Source organism: Polypterus senegalus, chromosome 8 (assembly GCF_016835505.1).
Source record: "Polypterus senegalus isolate Bchr_013 chromosome 8, ASM1683550v1, whole genome shotgun sequence".
Classification (NCBI taxonomy): domain Eukaryota; kingdom Metazoa; phylum Chordata; class Cladistia; order Polypteriformes; family Polypteridae; genus Polypterus; species Polypterus senegalus.
This window is the reverse complement of record NC_053161.1, coordinates 148,674,092-148,701,243: the sequence shown is the minus strand read 5'-3', so window position 1 is coordinate 148,701,243 and position 27,152 is coordinate 148,674,092. Positions and strand designations below refer to the sequence as shown.

General features: G+C 38.6%; 1 protein-coding gene across 1 annotated transcript in view; it reads left to right on the top strand.

Annotated features, from left to right (window-relative positions):
• Positions 1-27,152, top strand: part of LOC120534371 (thyrotropin-releasing hormone-degrading ectoenzyme-like) — a 922,228-nt gene that overhangs the window by 698,793 nt on the left and 196,283 nt on the right. Inside the window, exon 9 of the mRNA XM_039761915.1 lies at positions 2,088-2,275. Coding sequence (XP_039617849.1) covers positions 2,088-2,275 — 188 coding nt within the window. The remainder of the gene's footprint in view (positions 1-2,087; positions 2,276-27,152) is intronic.

Genomic DNA, 27,152 nt, shown 5'->3' with positions numbered 1-27,152 from the left:
ATGAGCAGGAGAACCTGGTGGCAGATTTGGCTATGCAGAGCTCATGGAGGGAACAATACAAATGTTTTGGATTCCTAAGTGGTAACCTTTAGCTTTCAAAATCCTCCAGAATATAGGGGAATATGGACTTTGTGCACACCCTGTACAGATTTTATACACCATTACAGTCACGCAATGGGTTCAGATTTTCCAAGTAGTGTCTTGACATATTTTTTGCAATCTCAGAATAGTTATATTGTGTGCTTCTTAATATCTGGCAAAATTCATGGATAGTTGTTTGTGAACCGCAGCGATTGCTTCTGAATCCAACTATTATTTGCTCTAATTTTTATGTTTGTGATCTAATTCAATCATAGTCATTCTGGCTGGAAAGGCAGGCAGTGTGGTTAAGACTTTGGACTTTAAAGCCCAGTACTGATACGATGTGACCACTAGCAAGTCACTTCATCTGTCTGTGCTTCATTTGGAAAAACAAACATGGTCATGGCTCAGATGTTGTAAAATAATAAGTAAAATAATCTTGAAAGAAATTTGAACAAGACTAGAAAGAGATCTCACAAAATATACCATGTTTTTCAAATTCAGCTATTATATTTGGACTCCTTTAACCTCAGTTGTATGCCGTGTCTCCTTTTTGTCTGAAGCTAAGAAATTTTAGGAGAAACATGTGTGACAAAGTTGATGCCGAAATGAAGCATAAATGAGAATTTCTTTTAAGTCTCATCAAAGTTCAACCTTTGAGCAGTAAAATTTTCCTGTGGGATGGTTGCTGCTCTAATCATTGACAACTAAAACAGTTATACTCTACATGTAAAGTACATTTTGGATGGTGTTCACAAAGTAAGGTACTAATTAAATTCATGAGGTTGTACGAACAAAGCTACTGTTCCTGAAAAGTGCCTTGGGGATACTGCTCACTATGAATAATTATATAAATAAGTAAATTATTATATTATATTAATAATAAAAATAAATATAAAATGTTAAGGCTGTTGATTCACTTAAAGAGATACTGTATAAAAAAATTGATAGTGTCCCTAACTATGAAAGGCACTATATAAGGTTACTTGTTTAGATTTATTTCACTTACCTATTAGGATGCAGAGACGTGGAAACTGTTGTGCTACTGTATTTATCTCTAAACACCTTTCATGGTATTCACTAGTAAAAGGCGCTATATATATTTAAGTTTGATCGGTTAATAATATGTGATGTGTATCTTTAAAGAATCCTTAGGTACATTAATCAAATCGGGTAAATACTGGGCTAAGCAACGTGAAGTGCACAGCATGTGTAGCAATTTTATGTGCCGAAGGAAAAAATAAAAAAAGCTCCCATCTTCATTTGAATAATAACAAAATATGGAGTTTTATCCTCCACATTAGTACTTTCATCTTCCAGCCGAGGAGCTTCCAGTAGTTTGTTTAAGAAGTGCAGATTGTGAGAACGCGGCCGCCTTTCGCCGACAGGAGCGCCCCTATAATTCGGCAGCTAATTAGCCTGTCATTTTGGCCCTTCGAGAAGGTGAGCGCTCTCTTCAACAAATGTGCGCTTTTATGCTGCTCCGCAGGCAGATGTGCACTAAGGGGAAGGCAAACGTACATGAACTTGGTAAAAAGAATATATACGACGTTGACCTGTCAGGTCTCCTTAAAAAATAATGTGATGTTCAGTCTTTTTGAAAGACTGATCAAAAAAAAAAAAGTCAGTGCCGGGGCGGTTCATTTAAAAGCTAGTCGTTCCGAGCCGTCGCGGCGTGTACTTTTTCTCAATGAATTTTCTGAACGATTCACATGGATGCACTAACAAGCGCAAGGAATGAGTGCTGCCATATTCTATTCCGTTTCATGTGTAATTCATGATATCATTTTTAGATCGTGTTTAAATACGTTTGAAAGTGTTAAACATGGCGAAGCTTTAACTGCAGCTCACACGCGGATGGATGCTTGAGAGGATCGCCGGTCTCATACTGCAATATTCTCACTAATCATATACAATAAGTAGTTCATTTTATCCGAGTGCGATGTAACGAGAGATTTCATCAGCGGCTCTGCTTGATTGACTCTCTCTCTCTCTCTCTCCCTCAGGCCATGAGGAAGGAAGGAAAAGACATCAATGTGAAAGAGGTGATGGATCGCTGGACATTACAGATGGGCTTTCCTGTGGTTACAATAATCAAGAACGACAGCCTGGATGACAGCGTAACAATAAGCCAGGAGCACTTCATCTTTGACGTTGACGCCAAGCCCAGAGATTCCGAGCGCTCAAACAGCAGGTATTCTATTTTTCTTGCCCTTTTGCCTTTGATTCCCTCTTTCAGTTCATCACTATCAGAGTGCCATGATGTGCTGGATTGTTAATTGATGCTTCATGCCCTCAGCAGCAGACCCGTGAAATACTGTTGTTGACCATTAATTATAAATAAATGCCCTTTTCTCTTCAAAGCCCCCGAGCAACGACAGTGCAGGCTTATCAAACTATTTTTCAGTAATGATGTCTATTATATCAAAGAATTATCAGATAATCCATTTTCTCTTGTCAGCCTTCCAAGCAGCGGGAAGATCTATGGAAAAACAAGAAGTGTTGTAAAAAGTTAATATAATAAAGTACATAATAAACAGAAAGAACATCACAGCCCTAATTAAGTTGGTCTGGAGAATAATCCAAAATAAAAGTAAATCACAAAAATGATGAAACCAAATAGATGACCAAATGAGACCCACAAAGCATCTATTAAATTTCCACATCTATTCAAGATGTTTATCAAAATGTAAAATGAAGGAGGATAGACTGGAGAAATAAAAGTTGCAATTAATATATATGGAATAATAATTTCAAGTTCAAGTAACCACGGTTATGGAGAAATGTTTCAACAACTCAATCTATTTAGTAGCATTCAGTTAATTTCTACATATTCCGGCAGGGAGGTAAAGTGGAATTCCCACATTCTCACTTTATCTGAATGGGTTTTCCGCATGGTATTCCTGGTCTTTTCCCCCATTATTGTAAAGACAAGCAGTTTGGTTTACTGTGTGAGTGTACCCTGTGCTGGACTGGCACCACACCCACTGTCGAATCCTGATGCCTTAAATTGGACTCATTGGTTATGAGAAATGAAGAAATCAATTATTCTCACAAAGACCTTTTGAGGAATAACTATTCCTGTACACTTACATTAATTTAAGATTTTAAAACAGTAACTTGAAAGACTAAAGTATTTGTGCACAGTCCACAAATATTGGCTCAAATGTAATAGTAATCTCAATAACAAAATGATCCAGTGTTAGGTTTCGGATGTGATCAGGATTTGATCATTTTCTGCCATCTAGACGGGTTGCAAATCCTGACATTCCTACTGTCACGGTAGAGTTTGCATGTCCTGTATGTGTGTTTTTGGGATTTCCCTACAACATCCCAGAAACCTTCATGTCAGAGCAGTACTATCTAACCTTTTCTATGCCCCGCACCCCTAGAAAGAGAGAGAGGGGTTTCAGCGGGTGACACCTCAGCACCACACTGCAACAGTGTGAAGTTTTTTTATGGAGGCTGGAGTGCCAATCCTGCCACTAACCCCCAAGTTTTCCCTATAAATGGAAGGACCTGCTTACAGGGCTGGATGCAGATTAACGTCATACCCAGGATGGAGCAATTGCAGGTTAAGGGTCAGGGATCCAATGGAGTAGTAAATGTTCGATTTATGCTCGCACTCCCTACAAACGTAATACCACATTTGAAGATGAAGAAGTCAACTTTCAAACTGAAGCACATTCAATACTGTGGGAGAGCAAATCAAAAAATAAGCTTTTAACTCAGTCCATAAAATCTAAACTGAGTAATTTACCATTATAAATCTTAATAATCTTGCAAATGTGTCCTCTATGAAGCTTAGCCACTCAATTGATGATCTGGGGGTTGTGGAATCCTGCAAAGCATCAAGTGTCATGAGGAACTGACACACGATCAGGAATTTAGGGGATCAGAATCCGTCATGAAGCAATGGGTGCTGGTGCGATATTAGGCCCAGAAACACAGTCGGAGAGCTTTGTCATCCAATAACTCCTGCTATGCAGTTCAAAAACAGATGCACCCCACAGTTAAAATTACTATGCTACTGCCAGGCCCATTAACTTGGGAGATATAGACTATGTGTAAGTAGCAGGTGTTGCATCCAATTCAATCCCCCTTTTCTGCTTCCTGGCAAATAGGTTAATCAGACCTTGAAATCAGTGATGTTTCACAAACAGGGCTCACAGAAATCAATACTAGATCTCACCCTTCTCTATGGATCATTGCAAGGTTCAAATTCCATTCTCTTAAAGAAACACTTCACCCATAGCTATAAACCTGTGAGAATATGCATTTCTGTGTCTCATTCACAGATTGTGTGTGGAAGGCTTGATTGTTTTCATATCATAGATCAGGAGCACTAACTAATAAATGACCTACAAGTGTCAGCACACTGCAAGACATCAATTGCACTACGGTAAACTCGGACAATCACATCCCACACTTTCTTCTTTGTTGCACCCCCGAAATGCCATCTTGATCCAGGATCCAGTGTGTTAGAGGATGTGTTGGTGAATGTGTCCTGACCATCCATCCAGAGTTAGTTACTCCTTCACACTCGGTGACCCTGAGTTATATTTTGCAAGACCTCTCTGTCTCTTTGTATCTCTCCTTTCTTTTATCTGCTGAAGACTTAATGTGTAATCCAGGCAATGTGCTTGTCCTGGCCACCTCTTGTCAGCCAGACCCCCTCACAATGTATACACTGCATCTGCAATATAATTAAACACTATGGTCTGCTGGTCTAGTCCCTCAGAACAATTTGATTTGTCAGTCTGGCTTAATTGTGATGAGTTAGTTTGGCTTCCAGATGAAAGAGGAAGACGCACAACGAGGAGTAAAGGTGTATGAGGCGCACTTTGCATTCATTGGTTTGTGATTAATGGAGAGTGAAATGGGATTTGGATGCATTTTTTTTGGGGGGTGAAAAACAAGGAATGCAGCTCTCGCAAGTTTCATTCACACTTCAATGTTCTTTTCCGCAGCAGCATAAAGCATGTAATTTGTTGCATCGCAGTCAAAGTAGTTCTCTTTATTCCACTTTTTTACATCACCACGGAGAAGTGCAGTGAGTTTTTTAAATACTAATACACAAATATCAACTATACTAATGAATTCACAGTAAATAAAAAAGGTGCCACTTCACATCACACACACCCACTGGGCCCTCTTCAAAATTCGCCATCAAAAGAAAATGCAATCTCAATCTGTTTATTTTTGCTTTACTTCTGTAAAAATAAACCAGGTTCGTCTGATGGCTTCCTGTAGGTGGTGTCGTTTTTTCCCATCATGCAAATGACTTTGCCCATGTGTTTTTTTCTTCTTTTTCCTTCACTTCTGCTCTTTAACCCTTTGAGATATGGTCAGAACCTCCGCTATTTACTCTTAATAGGTTTCCAAGACCGATGCTCGTTCCAAGGTAGCATACATTTCCGATAACTATTCCCACCATCTTTTTTCTGTTCACAGAAGTGATGAAAGGTATAAACTGACACTGACATCAAACACACATAACAACTGTTACAAAGTCATGAGAGCAAAAAACTGTTAGATTGATTATATCAATACTACCAGACTCTTTATTGGACTTAAAGGGTGGAAAAAGAGGATGACTGCAAGAAATTGAAAATAATGACTTTCACTTACAGCAATGGCGACAGGGAGGTGCCTATATTTTTTAGCAATTGAATTCAAAATAACAGTAGTAAGATGATCTTGGAGGGATTTCCTGGTTTGGTTTATTTTTCTTGAAACCAAGTTTAATTATTGGGCAAGTTAATAAAATAGAAGCAACCTCCTGGGAAGAGGGTACCCATTTGTGATATAAAGACACACCGGTACACTGCAAATGAAGATAAGTAAGGACACCTGTGGAAGTGTCTTTCCTTGGATTGGTAAGCGATGGAGTCTTACCAAGTAGAGACAAGGTGCCAATTCCTCACAGGGCACATTCATTCACCCAGCTTTGATAGGTCAGTTTAGGGTTGCTGATTAAATCTACCTGCATGACTTTGATTTGTGAGGTTAAAACCAGTGTAGTGGGAGAAGAACCTCACACTGAAATGGAAAGGACATGCTTTACAAATACATATCCTATGAGTAAGCAGAAATAAACACATTATTATTAGTTGAAATTAATAACACATCTCTCTATTATTAAAAAAAATCCTGGAAAGGAAAAGCAGGGCGACGATCCATGATCTTCTCGGAAGTTCTCGGAAGACACTTAAAAGACCCACGAGGCGCAAGCAATATCAAATAACACTCAGTCGTTTAAAGGGATGTAGCACACACAGATCCTGTGTTCGCAGCACATATAAAGCGTATAAGGACAATATGTTCTAGATGAAACGTCAACGAAAGAAGAAGAAAGAGCAGCGTGGAGAAAACAGACCCAAAAGCATTGGAGAGAAAAAAAGGCAGTTAAGAGATTATGAAAGCAGTGGAATTCGAAAGGCTCAAAGAAACGATGGCACGATACACATGCAGAGAAAGGTAAAGAATATGAAAGCAGTAAAATTCTAAAGTATTGTAGCGTCCCAGCCAGGTTGAAGCCTTTTTTGTTTTAAGTGACTGTTACGTCCCATTGAGGGAGGGCGGAGTACAGTACAGAAGACTGATAGCAGCGCAACGGCACCTCCTTAGCTAGCGTTTAAAAGCCCCCCCCAACTTCACAACGCGAGCAGCACTATACGTCCTGAGAAAGAGAAAAAGAATAATCTAGGTGCAAATTTAGAAAATAAGGAAAGTAATTATCAGCCTGGAACAAGTGGAATTGAAATTGGCGCTATACACATGCAGAGCAGGTTAGAAATTATGAAAGCAGTGGAATTCGAAAGGCTCAAAATATTCAAAAAATGGCATGATACACGTGGAGAAAGTTAAAGAACATGAAAGTAAGAAATTTAGAAAGTATAAAAAAAAAAGTACAGATCGCAGTAGCGCAAACAAATGGAAATTATTACTCAAAAAAGTGAAAGTAATCACCTCGGACCAGGTTTCATTGAAACAAAAGCGGGATAAAGCTAGGACAGAAATAAAAGACAGAGTATAAAACAAAGTAAAATGTCATAAAGAGCTTAAAAAACAAGGGGGCCCAAACACATACAGAGCAGGTTAGAGATAATGAAAAATGGAATTCAAAAGACTCGTAGAAACACATGCAGAGCAAGATACAGAATATGAAAGCAGATGAAAATGACAGTGTCAAAACAAAGACAGCAAACATCACATTAGCGCAAAGAAAGAGAAATTATTACTTGGAGAAATAACGAAATGGAGAATAGAGATCGAATATATGGACATAGCTGTTATGTCAGAAGTATGTAAATATTGTAAGGCTTTGAAGTTTAAGTCAAGAGAATTTCAAAAACGGAGTTTACCTCACATGCATTTATTGATTACTTTGCAAAAAAAATTATTAACTGCTGACAATGAAGATCGTTTTGTCTGTGCTGAAATTCCAAACAGAGAAACCTATCCTGAATTATGGTACAAAGTCATTAAACACATGTCTCACTGACCTCATTAAAAAGATTCAGCACATTGGGACTTGAAAGATTCCAAATATTGATTTTACAGAAGCTCTGAAATAAAAGTGAAACTAATGAAATAGCAACAATTCAAAGAAAAAAAGCCTTAAAAGTATGTATCCGGAAAAACAAAAATGGGGGTTGGCGAGCTAAGCCCCCTAGTATAAGAAGAAGAATGACAACAAATGCATTGTCCAGGTGTCTTTGTGTCACCACATGACCCTGAACTAGATTGAGGAGGTTTGATAAAAAAAAATAAAGCATGTGAAGGTCTCACTTTATCCTGATTATGTGTAATTTTTATTAAAAAAATCCATTAAAACTGTTACACGTAGGGTCTGTTTCACTAGAGTAGAGATGGAAGGATGTGGGACCACAAAAGCGTTTTAGATGTGTCAGGATAGACTCCAGACCTTGGTGACCCCCAAGTGACTTAATTAGATTTGGATATGAATGGTTGAAATGATAATAAAGAAAAAGAATGAAGAAAAAAGAAGGTGGGAAAAAAAGCAAAATGCAAGATCTTTTGCACCACACTGACCATGAAGCAATTGATCTCTATGGGGAGCAGAAATCTTAAGTGTGCAGTTTGACAAAGCTCTACACCTTTATCATAAGGGTCAACGTTTACAACATTAAGTGCTCTAAATAAAGCCATGAAGCTTAAAGTAAAAATAAATAAATAAATAAAATAAAGTGAGATCGAAGGACATGGATTGTTGGGATTTGTCCAAATGGATATCTGTATTGCTTCTGATGACCTGTGATGCTTTTGCATATACTGTAGCTCCTGTGTCTCCCACCACTCTGCTCATTTCTTGTGTTTGTAAGTGAGCACATTTAAATGGTAACAAGATAAAGAGGTTAGGTTTTATAGCTGACGTGAGAGAGCCTTATCCTTATAGCTTCTCTGCTTCAATTAAGTAGAAGACGTAAACAGCAATGTAATGAGCCAAAAACAATTAAAACATTGACAGGGCAATTAACTAAATACTCTAAAATAAATTAACTAGTCAATCACCCCACCTTGTCGCATGTACAGTTTTAAGCAGTACTTCATGCACAGTCCATAACAATCAATGAAAGTTTGGTCATAATGTATAATCCATCTGGACTATTGAGTAGATAAATATGAAAGAAATGAAATATAACAGATAGTTGAAGAGCACTGTATAATACATGTTAGAAGGTACAATAATGATAGATAGATAGATAGATAGATAGATAGATAGATAGATAGATAGATAGATAGATAGATAAAGTCATATGAAAAAGTTTGGGAACCCCTCTCAGCCTGCATAATAATTTAATCTACTTTCAACAAAAAAAATAACAGTGGTATGTCTTTCATTGCCTAGGAACAGCTGAGTAATGGGGTGTTTTCTGAACAAAGATTTTTAGTGAAGTAGTATTTAGTTGTATGAAATTAAATCAAATGTGAAAAACTGGCTGTGCAAAAATTTGGGTCCCCTTGTAATTTTGCTGATTTGAATGCATGTAACTGCTCAGTACTGATTACTTGCAACACCAAATTGGAAATTGGTTGGATTAGCTCGTTAAGCTTTGAACTTTGAACATAGACAGGTGTGTCCAATCATGAGTGGTAAAAAGTATTTAAGTTGGTCAATTGCGAGTTGTGCTTCCCTTTGACTCTCCTCTGAAGAGTGACAGACAGCATGGGATCCTCAAAACAACTCTCAAAAGATCTGAAAACAAAGATTGTTCAGTATCATGGTTTAGAAGAAGGCTACAAAAAGCTATCTCAGAGGTTTAAACTGTCAGTTTCAACTGTAAGGAATGTAATCAGGAAATGGAAGGCCACAGGCACAGTTGCTGTTAAACCCAGGTCTGGTAGGCCAAGAAAATTACAGGGGCGGCATATGTGCAGGATTGTGAGAATGGTTACAGACAACCCACAGATCACCTCTAAAGACCTGCAAGAAGATCTTGCTGCAGATGGTGTATCTGTACATCGTTCTACAATTCAGCGCAATTTGCACAAAGAACATCTGTATGGCACAGTTCGAAATCTACAAAGGCATTCATGCAGAGGGGGATGTACAATGTTCTGGAATGGCCGTCACAGTCCCCTGACTTGAATATCATTAAAAATCTATGGGATGATTTGAAGCAGGCTGTCCATGCTTGGCAGCCATCAAATTTAACCGAAGTGGAGAGATTTTGTATGGAAGAATGGTCAAAAATACCTCATTCCAAAATCCAGACACTCATCAAAGGCTATAGGAGGCGTCTAGAGGCTGTTATATTTGCAAAAGGAGGCTCAACTAATTTATGCACCTATCTAATTTTGTTATGATCCATATTGCATATTTTCTGTTAATCCAATAAACTTAATGTCACTGCTGAAATACTACTGTTTTCACAAGGCATGTCATATATTAAAAGGAAGTTGCTACTTTGAAAGCTCAGCCAATGATAAACAAAAATCCAAAGAATTAAGAGGGGTTCCCAAACTTTTTTCATATGACTGTAGATAGATAGATAGATAGATAGATAGATAGATAGATAGATAGATAGATTGTACTTTATCAAAAATGTTGTGGTCTTGGACAAAACTGTCAGCCAAATAAGTAAATGTCACTTAGTGTCCCACTTGGAGTATGTGAAAGGAATTGAACCAACAAAGGTTTATGGTCTAATACGTTAGCTAATATTGTGTCTCAATATCTAAATACTTCAGTAGATATAATATGAAGAGCAATTTATTGTCATTAAAGCAACAAAGCACCATTCCAAGTGCAGCATTGCCTGAAGGTACTTATTGCACAGTAGTTTTCATTTTTTACAATAAGAGTGCTGGTAGACAGAATAGGGACTAAACGGGAAGGCTTTGGATTTATACTCAAGGTCATGGAGTTACCTAGGGGGCTGAGTGGGTAACCTTATACATTAGCCACTAAGGGGCATACTGCCATTCTTGTACAATAGCCACTCAAGATCTATACTTCATTTGTGCATCTTATGGTCTTCAGTCCTGAATCAAATATTGTGATTGCATAATACTGTAACTTAACCAGTTGGACTTGTGTTGTTTAGTGACATTTTATAGTGTACAGTAATAAAACGTAATAAAATTGTTTTCATAATGAGAGTTGAAGCAATTGGTCTACATCACACAGTGTCTAACTGGTGGGAACTGTCAGAGCCCCATCCCGTCTTTATTCTCTAGTTCCTTAATCAACAGAGACCTATACTGTTTATGAAGTTATGCTTTGCATTTGCAAACTACATTAAGATACCAATGACATAAAAGCATTTTTGTGCTCCTGAGACTCTAATTATTTTGAGTTTTGAACTGCAATATAAATATTATTAGACATATATAAACAAATGACCTGTATGTATGGAGCAGTCAGCTGGGCTCACGCTCAGTCATAGCTACTAGATGGTGCATGCATGCACTTTTCCATTTTTTCAGTGCTTACATGTACCTCACTTCTCACTACAAAAGACCCTTGTGTAGCAAATGCTGCCATGAAACAACAATGTTGTGCTAATGACATAAATGAAGAGACTCAACGTCGAGAAGAAGCAAATGTCGCGGCTCAACAACCTGCAAGTGAAACAGCTCAGCAACAGAGGGCACGGCTTTAAGTTTTCACTGAAAACATTGTCTGTCTGGAGGTATTTTCTCGAGACAAAGATTAATAGGACTCATATGCCAGTGGTACGGCTAAGATATGATATTGCCAGTGTCTTCTTATTAAAGCCAGTAGGGCAGCAAGCACAGGTGGTTCCATGTCCTATGCACTGGGTAATTCTTAAGAGTTAGCTGACACCTCGCCAAGTTCATGAATATAGTAAATATATATACATCAAACAAGGAATCAAGGTTCTTTTAGACCTGTTCCATTCGCGGACTCTGCTCTATTCAAATATTAATGCCTTTAAATATAAAACTCATCTCACTGCCACCTACAAGTCTGTTATTGACAGTAGCACTCTTTGTTATCAATGTCAGAAGTTTATCTATCTATCTATCTATCTATCTATCTATCTATCTATCTATCTATCTATCTATCTATCTATCTATCTATCTATCTATCTATCTATCTATCTATCTATCTATCTATCTATCTATCTACTTGGATTAGCCACAACATTAAAACAACCTACCTAACATTCTGTTGGTCTTTCTCGCGCCACAAAACAGCTCTGACCTTTCAGTATATGGACTTCACAAGACCTCTGAAGGTGTCCTGTTATATCTGGCTCAAGACATTAGCAGCAGATCCTTTACTTCTGCTAAGTTATGAGATAAGTTCTCCATGGATCAGACTTCTTTTTCCAGCACATCCAACAAATTGCTCAATTGGATTGAGATGTGGTTAATCTGGAGGCCACTTGTCACGTTCCTCAAACCACTCATCCTGAATGAGGCCACTGCCATCTCGGAATATCATTGCTATGAAGGTGTGTACATGGTCTGCAACAATCTTTAGGTAGGTGGTACATTTTAAAATAACATCCAAATGAATGTCAGGACCCAAGGTTTCCCAGAAGAACACTGCCTAGAGCATCACACTGCCTCAGACAAGGGCACCTTCTTCCAGTGCTCCATGGTCCAGCTCTGACACTCACATGCACATTGTAGTCCATACCCCATCCCGGACTGTTTACTGCCTTGTGCACTTGGCTGCCTGGATATGCTGCAGTTCCCACTACCCTGAATAGGATTAAGCACATTGAAAAATGTTTTATTATATTAGAATGTTATTTTAAATTATTTTTAATGTTAGTGCATTATATATTAACTTAATTAGGCGATGATAGTCTATAAATGAGCTACAGGATAGTAAAAACAGGGAAGGAAGTGGAGATTGAGGGTCCTCAGCAGGACACAAAAAAGCTGCAGGGGCACAGCATTAAGACCTCAAAAGAGGACAAGAAGAGACAAAATCACATGTCATTGTTTGGCCAATGCAGTGATTTACGCTGGCAAGCACACATGCTTAGGGTCTTTCTAGGAAAAGTTGCCATCTGCTGGTACTGTACAAAAAAGGCTTGGAAAGCATGCAATGAATGAGAAAATTATGTTAAGGTAAATCAGTTTAAAAGTTGTAAATCTTTACATCTCATTCCCTAGTAGATTGGGGCGAGGGTGATGCTGTGGCTCCTTTAAGTATTTTTTAAACGCTGGGGTGAACACCAGGTTCCTGTCACACTGAACTGAATGAATGTGTTAGAAAACAGAGCAATGGAGGAATCATTTGTTCCTCTTTCAGGATATAGAGTTTGGCTTTCTGCATCCCCGAAAAAGGAAAATAGATGGCTGGATGATTTGATACAAATTTTATATGCCTCACTCCATTTTAGTTTAAGCGTTGCCTCCACGGACCTACCTGATTGAATTTCCATGTGTGGCACATTTGATATTTAGCGCTTCATTAGAAACCATGTCACCTCCTAGATTTGTTTTTTCAAAATGATCCCAGCCTCTTTTAATACTTGATCTGTATTGATAATTATATATTTCAATTTAAAGCTCTACTGATTTAGTAATTTGTCGCATTGGGTGTTTTTTTTTTTTTTTAGATTTTTTAATTTATAAGGCAGCATGCTTCCCATTTCAGTTCTGCTCCTTGAAGTCCTAAGAAAACACATTCTATTACAGAGATCTTCATTGGCAGCTATCTCAGCTATTTTATATTTTTTATAAACTTTAAATAGATAAGTGTCTAATATTTTCGTAGTTTAATTTTAATACATAAAAAATGAGACTTTAATCAAAATCTACATTCAAATCGAAGTGTAAAGTTTTTTCATTTTTCACTCTGCTTGCACTTGGTAAGTGAAGTGTCTCACTGCAGTCACCCAGCGGGAAATCAAATGGCAGTACATAATGTTAGTCACTAACTGGCCTCAATATCAACTAAAAAAGAAAAGAGCAAAATTCAGTTGTATCACACCTTTTACAGGTGAATTGCAAGTGCTTCAGAGCAATTTATATACCTTAACAATGTGAATCATACCATTAAAGAGAAGCACTTAGGGTTACATAGGCAGGTGTATCCAGCAGAGGGCGCTCTTTCTTCCGTAGGATGTGTCCTTTCTTGATGAAGAACAGATTAGAGTCAATACCATCCCTTTTGTACTCATGGTGGAAATAATTACACAAGAGAAATATTGCACAAAAAGCGACATATGTATTTAACTTGCTTTAAAAGATAACATCCATTCCCAGTAATACAATATATATTCATATACAGCATACATACTCTGGCTGGAGAGAAGCCAAGGGACATCACAGCCAAGTGGGAGAATGTTGACAACCAGTTGTCTCATCCGGCGGGAATTTTGACAGCATGGAGGATTTTCTGACTTCTTGCTGGATCTTCATCATTATAAACAATCACATATGTACATATTTTTTGTCAGATATGGGTGACAATCAGACAAACTGTGTGCCAAAATAACATCTTCCCCTGTTCTCATCATTGATGGCTTCTGCAGACTATGACTCTGTTTTGGTCTAGCAGACATCAGCACTTTTAAAATAACCTGCTTGTGTGTCCTTCTGTCCATCTCTCTTGCCTGCCCTCCAGTTGTCATTTATCTGTCACACTGGCATTCTGTCTTTCTCGGTTGAATTGCATGGCTTTAAAGTAAATTTCACAGATTATATTGGCACAAAATAACCTTCTTGTTACAGCTGGTCAGTGGTGAGCATTGAATTGGCAGCCTTCTTCCTTACTGCTCAACATCTTCACCATGAAATGGCCACATCACAAACTATAAGAATAGAAATTAACACTTTTTGATAGGTCGTTAGAGTGAATTTCTTTCTATTTTTTGATGATTTTGAGGGTTAAGTCAAAAATCATTTGCATTCTCTTTCTTAGATTGATTTGAACTATAGTAGAGAACATACAGACTCATCATTTTAGAACATACAGTAGTCCTGTTGTGGAAACTTTAGGAAACAAGTGTATTGAACATTTTTTGTTACTCTCTCAACCACGCATGCACCACTTTTTTTCACATGATGGTGTGTTGGAAACCGACGACCTCTTAAAGCATCTTTAAGTGGACCAAACAAATGGTAATCGGAATGATGCTGATCCAGAGTGTTTCCATTCCATATACTGTTGTTTGCTCTCCAGTTTGAAGTGATGATTCTCTTCATTACTGTGGCAGTCTAATAAGCATTGGTGGATAGACAATTGTGCTTATGCATCTCCAGGAGTTGTGTCAGTTACATTTATTTGCTTATCCAGAGTGACTTATAAAGGAGTTCAACTAGATTGAGTAACATCCGTCTAGGGATTGTTTTGATCAAGTGTAGCTGGAGAGGTTACAAAAGCTGATCACCAGACGTGAAGGGCTATAAAGATAGCTTAACAATTTAGCAGTTATGACAGACAGCCACAGAGGAAAAAGAATTCATTAACAATTTGACTGATGTTTACAGCACAGTAGAGGCTTCAATCACTTCTTAAGTACATTGATTGAGTCAACAGTTTTAATGTATGTGGGTACCTCACTAAATATGTTTCAGGACCCATCCCTGTGCCAAGCCTGTCATTATTTGCAGAACCATGACTAATGTGCATTTTATTTTCCACTTTGTTGATAGTCACTCATCGGTTTGTTAACCTCTTTTCTGTTTTTATTACATTTATGAAACTGACCAATCTTAAGTGAATTGTTGGGTTAAAAAATTCACATTTTTTTCAGAAGAATGTAAACCATTTGTCTTAGAGCCCATAATCACAGGCCTTCAGCAGGCTTCCTTGTGTGTAGAGATTTCTTGTTGTTGTTGGTAGTGGACATTCACAGGCATCCAGCTCCTCCTTTGTGCTCAACATTTGTCTGACCTTTCTTGAAATTTTCAATCCATCCGTAACACTCTGCTGTGGTAAAACACCATCTCCATATTGTGCAGAAATCCCACTTTGGATTTCCACCTTGATCCACCCTCAGCCCATAAAAACCAAATTACTGCTCGCTGCCCTACTTTGGTACGAACGGAGAGTGGACCTGTTCACTCCTAGACAATAACAAGAGAATGTGATCGATCAAGGGTTGAAACTTTATCACTCTGAACACAGACACTCCTTGTTTCCACATGTGTTTGGGAAAAGATGAATAGTCATCCTCAAAAAGAAAGTGTTGATAATGATTAACTTAACTTCATAATTATTATTTCTTTGCATGCCTACCTCCAGACAGTGGTTGGGATGACTGAAGGGAGCTTTATTCCATTTACATTTAAAGTTTTGCAGAATGTACCAGAGCCAGAGCATGTCACAGTCTTGGAGGGCTGCAGTGGCTCATGATTTTGTCCCAACCCAGTTGCTTAACTGGAAAATCATCCTTGCCTACACAAGGTCTTATTTAACATCATGACTTGTTAGTGTTTTAACTCTGCAATGGCAGATCATTCTTAAATTGTAGATTTCTTTTTCCTTTTCAATTAGATCATCCAAATTATTTGAAGCCTAATACAGATGAGTAATTTTTAGTTCCTAACCTTATCTTCAGTTGTCTTTATTACCTGCTCTTCAGTTTAAACTTTATTAAGCCAAATAGTGCAGGATGAATCCACACAGGTGTAAATGGAAACAAATTAGCTGGAGAACTCCTGGCTCCTTTGTTATCTGCATCTTATTGCTATTAAGGAACAATTAAAAACAGCAGATTCAGCTGTTTAAGACTAAAATAAGCAATTTAGGGTTCAAAATCTTAACAAGCAAGTCAACTAAAAGGAAGCAGAAAAATGTCCCTTGATGAACAAGTGCTTCATCAGCAATAAATGGCTTCTCATGAAGCAATGGAGTCGAAACATAAACCTGCAGCCAGATCCGTGATTGAGGATTCCTGCTACAGGGTATTACCCACTTCTTCTTTCCCTTATACCAGTGCACTATAAAGGAGTAACATGTCAAAATGGGCTATTCAAAGCCCAGTTGTCTTTATTATAATATTATTATTATTATTATATTAGTACTAGGGGGTTCGCCCCCTGCTTGCTTTGCTTGCCATCCCCCCTGGCCTGCACTTCATGCCAGCCACTTTGCGTTTCTGCTTGTGTTGTGAAGAGGGGGCCTGAACGCACCCCAAGGAGATGCGGTTGCTCCCCCAAAACCCCCTCTTAAACAGTGATACAATGCGAAACAAATAACAGTTGTTTTTTTTTTTACCTCCTCTTTGCTTGAACAGCTGCTGGCTTGCTGCTGCTGCCATGCTGTGTGATCTGCCTCTTGCACAGCGTTTTGAACATTTAAAAGCCTGTACAGCAGCTGTCCTACTCTTTGTCTTTTATTTCCAGCCCCGGGCCTGGTTAAATCTCTTGGCACAAAGTCTCGTCTCGCGGGACGTGAGTTCTTAATGTTTTTTAGTTTATAATTTAAAAACAGAATAAGAATCTGAAAATCTAGCAACATCACAAACATATATATGTAGGTTTTAAAATAAGCCCAATTTAAAGTGTGACAAAAAAAGTGACATAAAAACGTCAAATAAAATCATTGCACAAAATCACTGCACTTTTAGGCTTAGGATTTTATATATAGAGAGTAGATAGTGGGACACATTAACCTTTCCAGTCGTCAGGTTGTCAGTTGGAGACAGAACAACGAAACTTATAGAATGAGTGAGGGGCTGCGCTGAGTTGGATTTCAGAGTTTCAGGACTAGAAGGCATGCTAGACATCTGGTGTATATGTTCACACCTTGCTGTATTTCTTTATTTGTAGCAATCCATTGACCAAGCTGATGATGACATGTGCCAGTCAAATATAAAAAAACAATCTTGCGATCCTTCCAGAAAAATAATCATTAAAAATAAAGTTTGTATAGATTGTGACAATATCTTATGAGTAGATTTATTAGCAGTCAAGCTAAATTGTATAAGCAATGGCTATAGGCAAAGAAATAACCTTCATTTGACTCCTTTCTTTCGAGAATGCCATCGTTTACAACTGTTTTTTTCGGTCTAGTTTTTATATTTAGAGCACAGGCACATCAAATAACTTGCTTAGGGTGACACCGAGGGTTTAATTTAAAACTTCATCTTTCTGGTTTAGAATGGACTTTCTTAGGCACCACACTGCCTACTAGTGGAAGAGATAAGGACATCCAATCATGCAGATAAAATGATGCCTGCATCCAGCAAACAAAATGAATGTCAGCCCTTAAGAAATGTAAGGTCTATCCCTCCATCTCAGTAATGTCTTCCTGCTTTTAAAGTGAAACAGAGAGAAAAAAAGACAAATGTACTCTAGGGGCAAGCAAGCAACTTCAGGAATGAGTGAAAAAGCTAAAGGACAGCCAGCGGCATTATTATAACACAGCCAGTGGCAAGCCGTTGCCAGCCTAAGAGCATGAAGTTTATGATCCTCCTGTCTGCGCTTCCTGGCAACATAAAACTATTTTAAATTCTCTATTTTTTTTTTCCTAATCCTTATTTCCTACCACATACAATGGACTATTTGATCACTCATATTGTCACATACTTTTGCAAAAGGTCATTGGTTTTTGGCAGCAACCTCTTCTGCCCGGGAGCAAACAGACGTTTGTTGCAAAGCTTAGGAATGCTGAAAATCCACCGGCAACTGCATTGAAAGCAAAGTTTACTGATCCTAAATCTGAATGTACTGTATGCAGTTTTTGTGGCTCATCTGAATTTACACAGAGCTGAATTTCTTTTACCAACTTCAGTCTAACATGTTTTTATCATATTTCAAGCAGGTTTCTTTTTTTTTTTTCGTTGCCATTTTAAAACGCCATGGATCATTTGCTATCTAATCATCTTTGTTCTTTGGTGCCCTTTTCATTTTGCCATTTATGTACTAGAAAAAAAGAAAAAGTCATCTATATTATTTTTTTCCATCGTTTAAATCAACATATGGATGGGGTGGAATCTTTATTTCTCTGATTTCCCAAATTTAGCTACATGCCATCGCAAAAGTACCTTAGTAATGATTCTGGCTTGTGACTGTGATTCAATTCTGATATTTTTCTGTGTAGAGGTTAGACGAACGAAGCCAATCACACCTTTAATAACATCAGTATGAAATTTGGACCAAACTGTTTAACAATTTAGACTTCATAAGTAGACAGCTCAACAACCAAATTAAAAAGAAGTATATTTAATTACTTTATTATTCACCCCTGGTGTTAGGATAGCATCTCTGTAAAGGCAGAACCAATCCATTTGTTGGCAGCAGAAGCAGCTCTGATGGGTGTGTGAGTGATCAGGAGGTGAGTGGTGTGGTGCAGTGAATTAAAAGCAGCATCACATGCAATATAAATAACAAAAGTTAGTGTTCAATGTTTACAGTTTGTACCTGTATTGAAGGATTAAGGGTAAAATGTGAGTTTCAGCCACAAGTGTTGTGGTTTCCAATTAGAACTAAATGAACCTGATGCCAAGTTCTTCATATTTAAAATATAAATATTTGAATGCTGCAATCTTTCAATAAAGAATATTTAAGATTAAGCCCCTGGTCTTCATTCTTTTTTAACTATGAAAAGGATACCTTCCTGAAACTTATTTGCCTTCTTAATGACCCCCTATTGCAAACAGAGCAGCCTGAACTGGCCTTCTTAAGGTTGAGTGATTTTATGATTTTATTTCCCCATAGTAACCACCCCCTTGTGTGTTTTAAAAGATCAGTAAACTCTATTTTCATTTAGTAGACAGACAAAGCACAATAACTTTTGACAGCCCGTTCGATTGGCATGTTAATATTCTCCTAGTCAGTAGGTGGCAATGTTCAGTCAATTTCACAGCAGAGCAATTGAATCGTTAAGATGATTGCTCAGCAAAAGATAGCTATGGCCGATGAGACTCTCCTGATGAATAGAGTTGGGACAGTTGTTACTACTACTATACCAGAGCTTAACCCAACACATACTGTAGACATTGACAACACATGTTAAAAGCACCAAGAAGTTGTTTTAATTTCTTCTTTTTAAATAAGTAGTGCCCAAAGCACCTCCACCACAGTAAACAAATAAGCACAATAATATTAAATTCTCAAAATCTCTCCTCCACACCCCCCAGCAAGCTCTGTCCTCTACCTCCCAAATCCGGCTCGCTGGCTGTGTCTCCAGCAGTCCTTTATATAGTCCTTGACCTGGAAGTGCTTTTGTCCTTCCAACCACATGACTGGCTGACACTTCCGGGTCTAATGAAGAACTGACATTTTCTTCAGCCCGGAAGAACTTCGGGGCTTCCGTCCTCGTGACTACCTCATACATCCGAACTATAAGGAAAGGATGAGTCCCCAGGTCCTTCAACAGCTCCCCCTGATGGCACCCACGACACCAAACAGGGCTGAGAAACCAAACTCCAAGTCCCAGGATGCCCTGCGGGAATCTGGAGCAGCGCTACACACCAGGGGAGCTGCCATCTAGCGTTTTGGGGGAGGCAGTTTCGGCAAGTAGCTGCCTTCCTGCTTCCTTCCATTCCAGGAGTGTACCGGCCGGGTCCATCACACTAGCTTTAATTAAAAAAAGTGGATAACCAGCACAACTCATTTAGAGTAAGTGGGATGGTCTTCTTACCTCCTCAGGCTCTCCTTTGTCCCATTATTTTATATTTGGCTTTGACAAAATTTGACCCTTATATTTTTACACATTTTCCTACTGCTTCATTTTGTCCAGTACTATTTGCATTTACCTTCCATTAATTTGTCGTCATCTGTTCATGTTTGTGATCTCAGAGAAAGAAATCATACAGGTGCCTTAATTGCCTCACTCCTCCCACTACCTTGTCCTCTTATTCACCATTTTGGATATATGGCATCATATTCACATTGCCCCATAGTCAGGAAAACAATTTGTTTCACAGTGTGCAGCAAAAACCCAGCATACTTTTGTGACTAATGTGGTCACTTCAAATATAAACCAAACTTAACACATTGACTGTTGGACCATTTATTACCAGGGCACTGCAGTATAAGTCTTTTGAAGGGCAGCCATGGCTACTACCTGGCCAGGACACCAGCAGAGTGGAAGGACCAGGGGATAGGAAATTGATCTGGTAATACCTCCCCTGGGACACTAGAGGGCATCCCTCCAAGGCGGCTGTGGCACCACGGATTCCCGCAGGGCATGTTGGGAGCTGGAGTTTGGTGAGGCCATGTTGGGTTCAATGGGGGCTGCCAGGGGGAGCTGCAAAGCCCTATAGAGGACCTCCAGTTCACCTGAGAGTAATTCCCGATAATAATAATACTGATGAGCCACCTGGAACCCTCCCAGGACCTGAATAAGAGGAGCTGCCTCACTCCATTGTGGAGCCAGAGTCAGGAGGAATGAGACAATGCCTGAGGAGGAGTGGAGGTGGATGGACTGGTGGCAAGAAGGGAATGGGCTGTATATTGGTGTGGTGTTGGCATTGGTATATTGGTGTGGTGTTGGTATTTTGTGCACAAAGCTGTAAATAAACACAAGTGTTAAGTTAAAACTGTGTCCTGCCTGTCTGTGTCTGGGGTTAGGGCAGCAGTACGCCCCTTAGTGGCTTACAGTCTTTGCTTAGATAATAAATAATCTCTACCAAAACTCGTAAAAAAAAAAAAAAAATCAGAAAGCAGCAGTTTCATTATCAACAGTAAATCTGTTAAAAGTGTAAATAAACTGTTAATTACTTTATTTTTATCAGCAACACAACTAAAAGTCTCCATTTGAGTGAGTCTTTACAGCATTGGCACCTCGCAAAGTGCAGGCTTAGAAGAACATGTGCCATAAATATGACAAGATTCTTTGTGTCGTGTAAACTAGTTGAACAACACATCCAGTAGATGGTGACTGTTTGTGCTTGGTGGGCGCAAATGTTCATATAGTGCTCTCTTGGCAGTCCTGATGAGTCGGATGCCTTATGATGAAGAAATGCATTCAGGGTAGCTATCCGCATCAGTAGTAGAGTCTACAGGTTCCATATCATCTAATTGATTGTCACTCTCTTGGTCACTGTAATTATCATCAAAATATTAATTTTACAATAAATCTAGCTGTTTCAAAACATCCATCCATTATCCAACCCGCTGAATCTGAACACAGGGTCACGGGGGTCTGCTGGAGCCAATCCCAGCCAACACAGGGCACAAGGCAGGAACTAATCCTGGGCAGGGTGCCAACCCACCGTAGGATACACACAAACACACCCACACACCAAGCACACACTAGGGCCAATTTAGAATTGCCAATCCACCTAACCTGCATGTCTTTGGACTGTGGGAGTACACCCACGCAGACAAGGGGAGAACATGCAAACTCCACACAGGGAGGACCCAGGAAGCGAACCTGGGTCTCCGAACTGCGAGGCAGCAGCGCTACCACTGCGCCACCGTGCTGCCCTGTTTCAAAACATCAGCAGCTTTATACCTTTGTCGCAACAACGTAACTACGGAAGTCTATTTATAATACTATTTACCGCAAGTTGTTGCCACCAAAAAACAATTTCTATGGCTGCCCAATAGATGGCAGCACTATAGGAGGTAACTGACACATGACAGCAAAGCTCACCAGCAAGCTGGCTACATCTATGGCAGCTGCATGCTGAAATATGAGTTCTCTCATATATGGACGTTTTCAGGTATGGCTTAACTTATACCTCACAAAGTGTTCAAAGGAAGTTTGCAATGTTGGTCCTGGATGGCCACAGTGGCTGCAGGTTTTTGTTCCAACCTTGTTGCTTGATTACAAATACAATCCTTGCCAACAGTAGGTCTTATTATACAACTCACTAGTGTCCTGTAGCTCATTTGGCAGCACATGGGTGTAAACCCCTTTAAATGGCTCCGTTGGTGATTACATCATCTTCTTCAGTTTGCCAAATACTGAAGTCTTACTTCAGCAGGTTGTCTCTGCCTTGAGAAAGATGTCTGCTTCCTTAGGTTGAGCTCATTTTCCATTTGCATTCAATCAAGCAGACAGTCCTGCTTTTGGATGTGGACTTAAATGATCGAAGACACGCTTCTTTCATTTCAAAGACACTGCTAATTCTTTCGAGAGGCTTCCAGGTCTTTGCAGGCTTCAGATCACCTTAGAATAACAACTGCCCTGGAGGCTAAAACCTCAGACTCTGAATGGTAGCTGTGTTTGTCTGTAGATATTTCTTTTTTTTTATTTGCACATGCAGCAGGCTAATTCAAAGCATTGTTTGAAATACATTGCTATGTATTTTGAGGTCACAAAATCCAAACAAGGCTGGATAAAGTATTGAAATAGAAATTAATCTAATACCTCACAAGGATTTGGATGCTTTCCTGGACAAAGAATGTAAACTTTGAATGTCAGCTTTTAGAGAAGGACTCTGAAAGCCAGTACCTCTCCTGGAGAGAGTGAGGTGTGGTGTAGCTTATTCTTTGCCTAATCCACGGTATTAAATTAAGCTCAGCACTGCATCTGAGCAGCGGTTTTAGCGGCACAAATGCTCTGGTGCCCCCTTTTATGGATAAAACTTCACACTCAAATGTTGAAGTGGTTAGTTTGATGGATAACTTTAGGTTGGCCCAGTGTGAGTAAGTGCACCCAATGAGAGATAGCAAGGAACCCTGGGTTGAACCCAGGTCTGGTAGAAAATGCTTTAACTTCTCTTAGCTGTAATTATCTATTAAATGGGTGAACTTTTGATAAGTTCTCACAATGCAGTCTGGAATGGAACAACAATGGGGATTGCACTGAAATGAAGAAGGTGGTTTGAAAGAAAGGCTGTGTCATAATAATAATAATAATAATCCTTCTATATAAAAGCGGTCGGGATTGTCCTTCCATCCCGTGAGTGCTACGCAGGCACGGAGTTTTACACACGCCCCATCCATTTTGCAATGCACAATGGGATTTGTAGTTTCATTTTTCCAGGTAAAAGATGATTTTCTACTCCAGACTGTGCGATATCTTCTTCTTCTTTCTTACTATATAAAAGTGGTCAGGATTGTCCTTCCGTCCCGTGAGTGGAAAGCGTAGTGGTATTCCGCTTATCACAGACTTACTACTTGCAGCTTGCGGTACGAAGCGACATGATGTGAGCAGAGTTCTGGTGCTCCCATCGTTCCATTGCTTTTGTGCGAGATGCGCTGGAAAAATAGACAAAATTATGTCTCTGGAAATAATTAATGTTGATGGAGTACAAATGCCTCACCGCATAGTAAATATCAGGGGGGTTCAAAAGGGCGACCTCAATATAGAAAAAAAGTTAAAATTTCATCACAAAAATAACAGAAACTACGAGTATTAAAGTAATACCGCTCAAATGCAATATAACCAAATTAATGAGTTTGTATAAAATATCAAATTGATCTACATATTGAATTGCCTTAAGAAGTGGTCAACTTAAAAGTCGGTCGCCTTAAAAGGCGGGTCAGCCTAGTAATAATAATAATGCATGTAACTTATATAATGTCTTTACCATCACAGCTCTTCTCAGCACAACTTCGTCTTTAGGCAAGAGTGTATTCTGTCCCTAAGTTTTAAGGCATTTTATGAAAACCTACTAATTCTTTTAATTATTTAGCTCTTTCAGTTTTTGTTATAAAGTTGGACCTTTCGGATCTTTAATTCGTTATTGTTTCTGCTATTTTCCTTATATAATATTTTTTAGGATTTTTACGGCAGTGCTATTTTGTGCCATTTTTTTATAGTTACTGTCATGTTGTTTTTGATGACAGCTGGATACTTGGCACATAACCAGCATTATATTGTGTGTCATGTCATGGTACCAGTCGTATAAAGTATGGTGGCATGTACACTGCTGTATCCATGCTTTTAAGTTAACTTCAAACGGAGCCATACAATTATAATACACAGGGAATTCTAATAATTGTCTGGGCTTTTTCTTTGTTTTTTTTTAGCTCACATTTTCATTTTATTTACCACTTAACTCTGACACTTATGGTTCTGACCCTCATCTGTTACTTGACTACTATCTGCCCCCTTTATCCAGCTTTAATTACTGGGGTCTCGTTTATAAAACACACAAAAAGATGCTCGAAATGTGCCTACACAGTGTCCCGCACAAACGTTGGGATTTATAAAAGAAATCTTGATGGGTAAACATTCTTAGATTTACGGCAAATCAGACCCATACGTATGCCACATTTCGGAGAAATAGGGAAATTATGACACATGATAATTCATATTACTGAGCAGTTATTTCAATGTCTGTTGACATAAAAACCTATTACACAGCAAAATTGAAGAATATGAGGGATAGACTGTATTTTAGTTCTCTTTTATGAGGGCCAATGCCATATATTTGCACTAAGGAACTTTTTTGCTTTTTTGTTTGATTATATCAGCTACATGTTGTCACTTCTCGGGGAACTGACAGACAGGTCAGGAATATCTCAGATAAACTTCACTCAGTCATGCCCACTGTGCTAGAAGCCTGGCTGACAAAGCAAAACATCCAGGTTTCGTATGGTGTGGGTGCAGATACATATAACATGTTGTTACCAACATCAAAAAGCAATTTGCAGCAGTGTCTGGTTTTCCTAACATAATTTGATCACTTTAATGTACTCGTATTGCAATAGGGACACAAAGTGAGAATGAAGCTGCTTTTGTTAACTATAAGCAGTGACATTCTATTAACATTGATATCATCTATGATGCCAAGCTGAGACTGAGAATCGTTAGGACTGTTCTGGAAGAATGGCACTTTTAAAGGCATCTCCAATTACAGATGAGTGTTAATATGTTTTTTTCTCCCTATCCATCATAAAATCATTTTGTCAGTGGGATAAGCTTTTGAGTGACCAACCCAGGTATTCTTCTCCCATTACATGTATACTCTGCCAGGGAATTACAATTCACTTTGTTACCAGAGATCGGACTTTTTTTTCTTTTATTTCAGTCATACATTCTTTCTTTCATACTTCATTGCCTCAACTGGTATTGGATTAAGTGGCTTTAGAATTGAATTGTATGGTAAATTTATTTTTGCCAAAAGATGATAATCATGGTGTCTTTGCACAATTATTATATATTCATTCATTTTCTAAACATGCTTGCTTTAGTACAGCATTATGGAAGGGCCAAAGTTTATCCTAGCAGGATGGGTTATAAGGCAAGAACTGTCCCTTGAGTAAGACAGTTCACCTTAGGGAATATTTGTAACACCAACCAAGTACAGTGCTAATTATTCATTCATTTTCAGCCTGCATAGCTACCATCTCACGAGGCTGATTTAGGTAGGCCATTAGCTTTATTTCAACAGTGGCGTTTCTGCATTAAGGGAGCTGTGCAAAATAAGTAATAAGTTTCCCTCAGTAATTTATCTTATTATTAAAATATTAAAACAACCATCAGCTTTGTCTTCATAAAGAAATTTTTTTTCATACGTTCAATATAATTACATAGCTAGAGAAATATTCCTTATTATTTAATATGAAAATGTCTTTGTAACAAATGTTGCCAGCCTGTTTCAGGCTGAAGGTCTGGACCAATTGGCCCTGCAGTGTTGTCTTCAATCAATTTCACTGTACAGTATACCCTTGGGTGTGTGTGTGCAACCTACCTTTCCAGTTTAGCAATGGGATTGAAAGACATAGCCCATAGGGCCACTCATTGTTGTTGTTTTTTTTTTTTCATTGCACATTTGCATTTATGGTTTGAGCTTTTACCAGCTGTCGTCATGTAGGTTGTGTTATGAGGTTGGAAAGGGGTAGTACCATTTCCTCCATAAACGGTAGCTACAGTAATCTGGAGAAAAAAACAAAAAAAAAAACCAAAGAATTTTAATATCAGAAATGCATTATTCATAAGACATTGAGTCTCAAATGCTAAGTCTTCACTCTAACATAATTTTTAAGTGTGGTAGGCCTGATTTCTAACAACAATGAGCAGGCTTACCTGGATATAATGGAGAGTTTGTCACACTGGTGGCAGAACAATAGTCTACTCCTGAATGTCAGCAAGATAAAATGCTGATTGTGGACTTTGGGAGAAAACAGCACTACCACCCCTTCAGTATTAACTCATGTGTATGAGTTTCAGATACCTCAGTCTCCAACAAGCCACCAAGTGATATTTCCACTATGTGGAAAAGAACCCAAGCAGCCATATGATGCTGCTGTTTATGGTTTTTTTAAATTCTCAGCTGGCCTGACACTGACCAGCAAACACGTTGTGAAAAGAACTTCCATCAGTCTTTTAAGAAGGCAGCCATGGAGTCCAGATGAGAATGTACAACATCTCTTTATTTACATAGTTTTATGCACAAATGTCCCAGTCCTTGGAGTGAGCAATCAATTAAACACTTCATCTCCTTTTAGACTTTTTCTAATTTCCATCACCTCATCTAATACATTGCCTCATCTGATTCTTAATATGCAGAATCTTTATCATCTCCTCCAATCAACTAATGCCTCAAGTAATTTCTGACTTTCTGTCCATTTTCGTATTATTCTGCACGCTTCTTCATTAAGAGGAGTGTTTTTCCATTAATTTTAGCAACACTTCATAAAGAGGGGTGTATGGACTTTCCCATCAGTATGTCTCCACTTTCTGGAGGGATGTTCGTTATTCATTAACCTCATTATAATTTTCGGAAATTACGTTGGCAGCTGCCATAAGAGGAGACAGA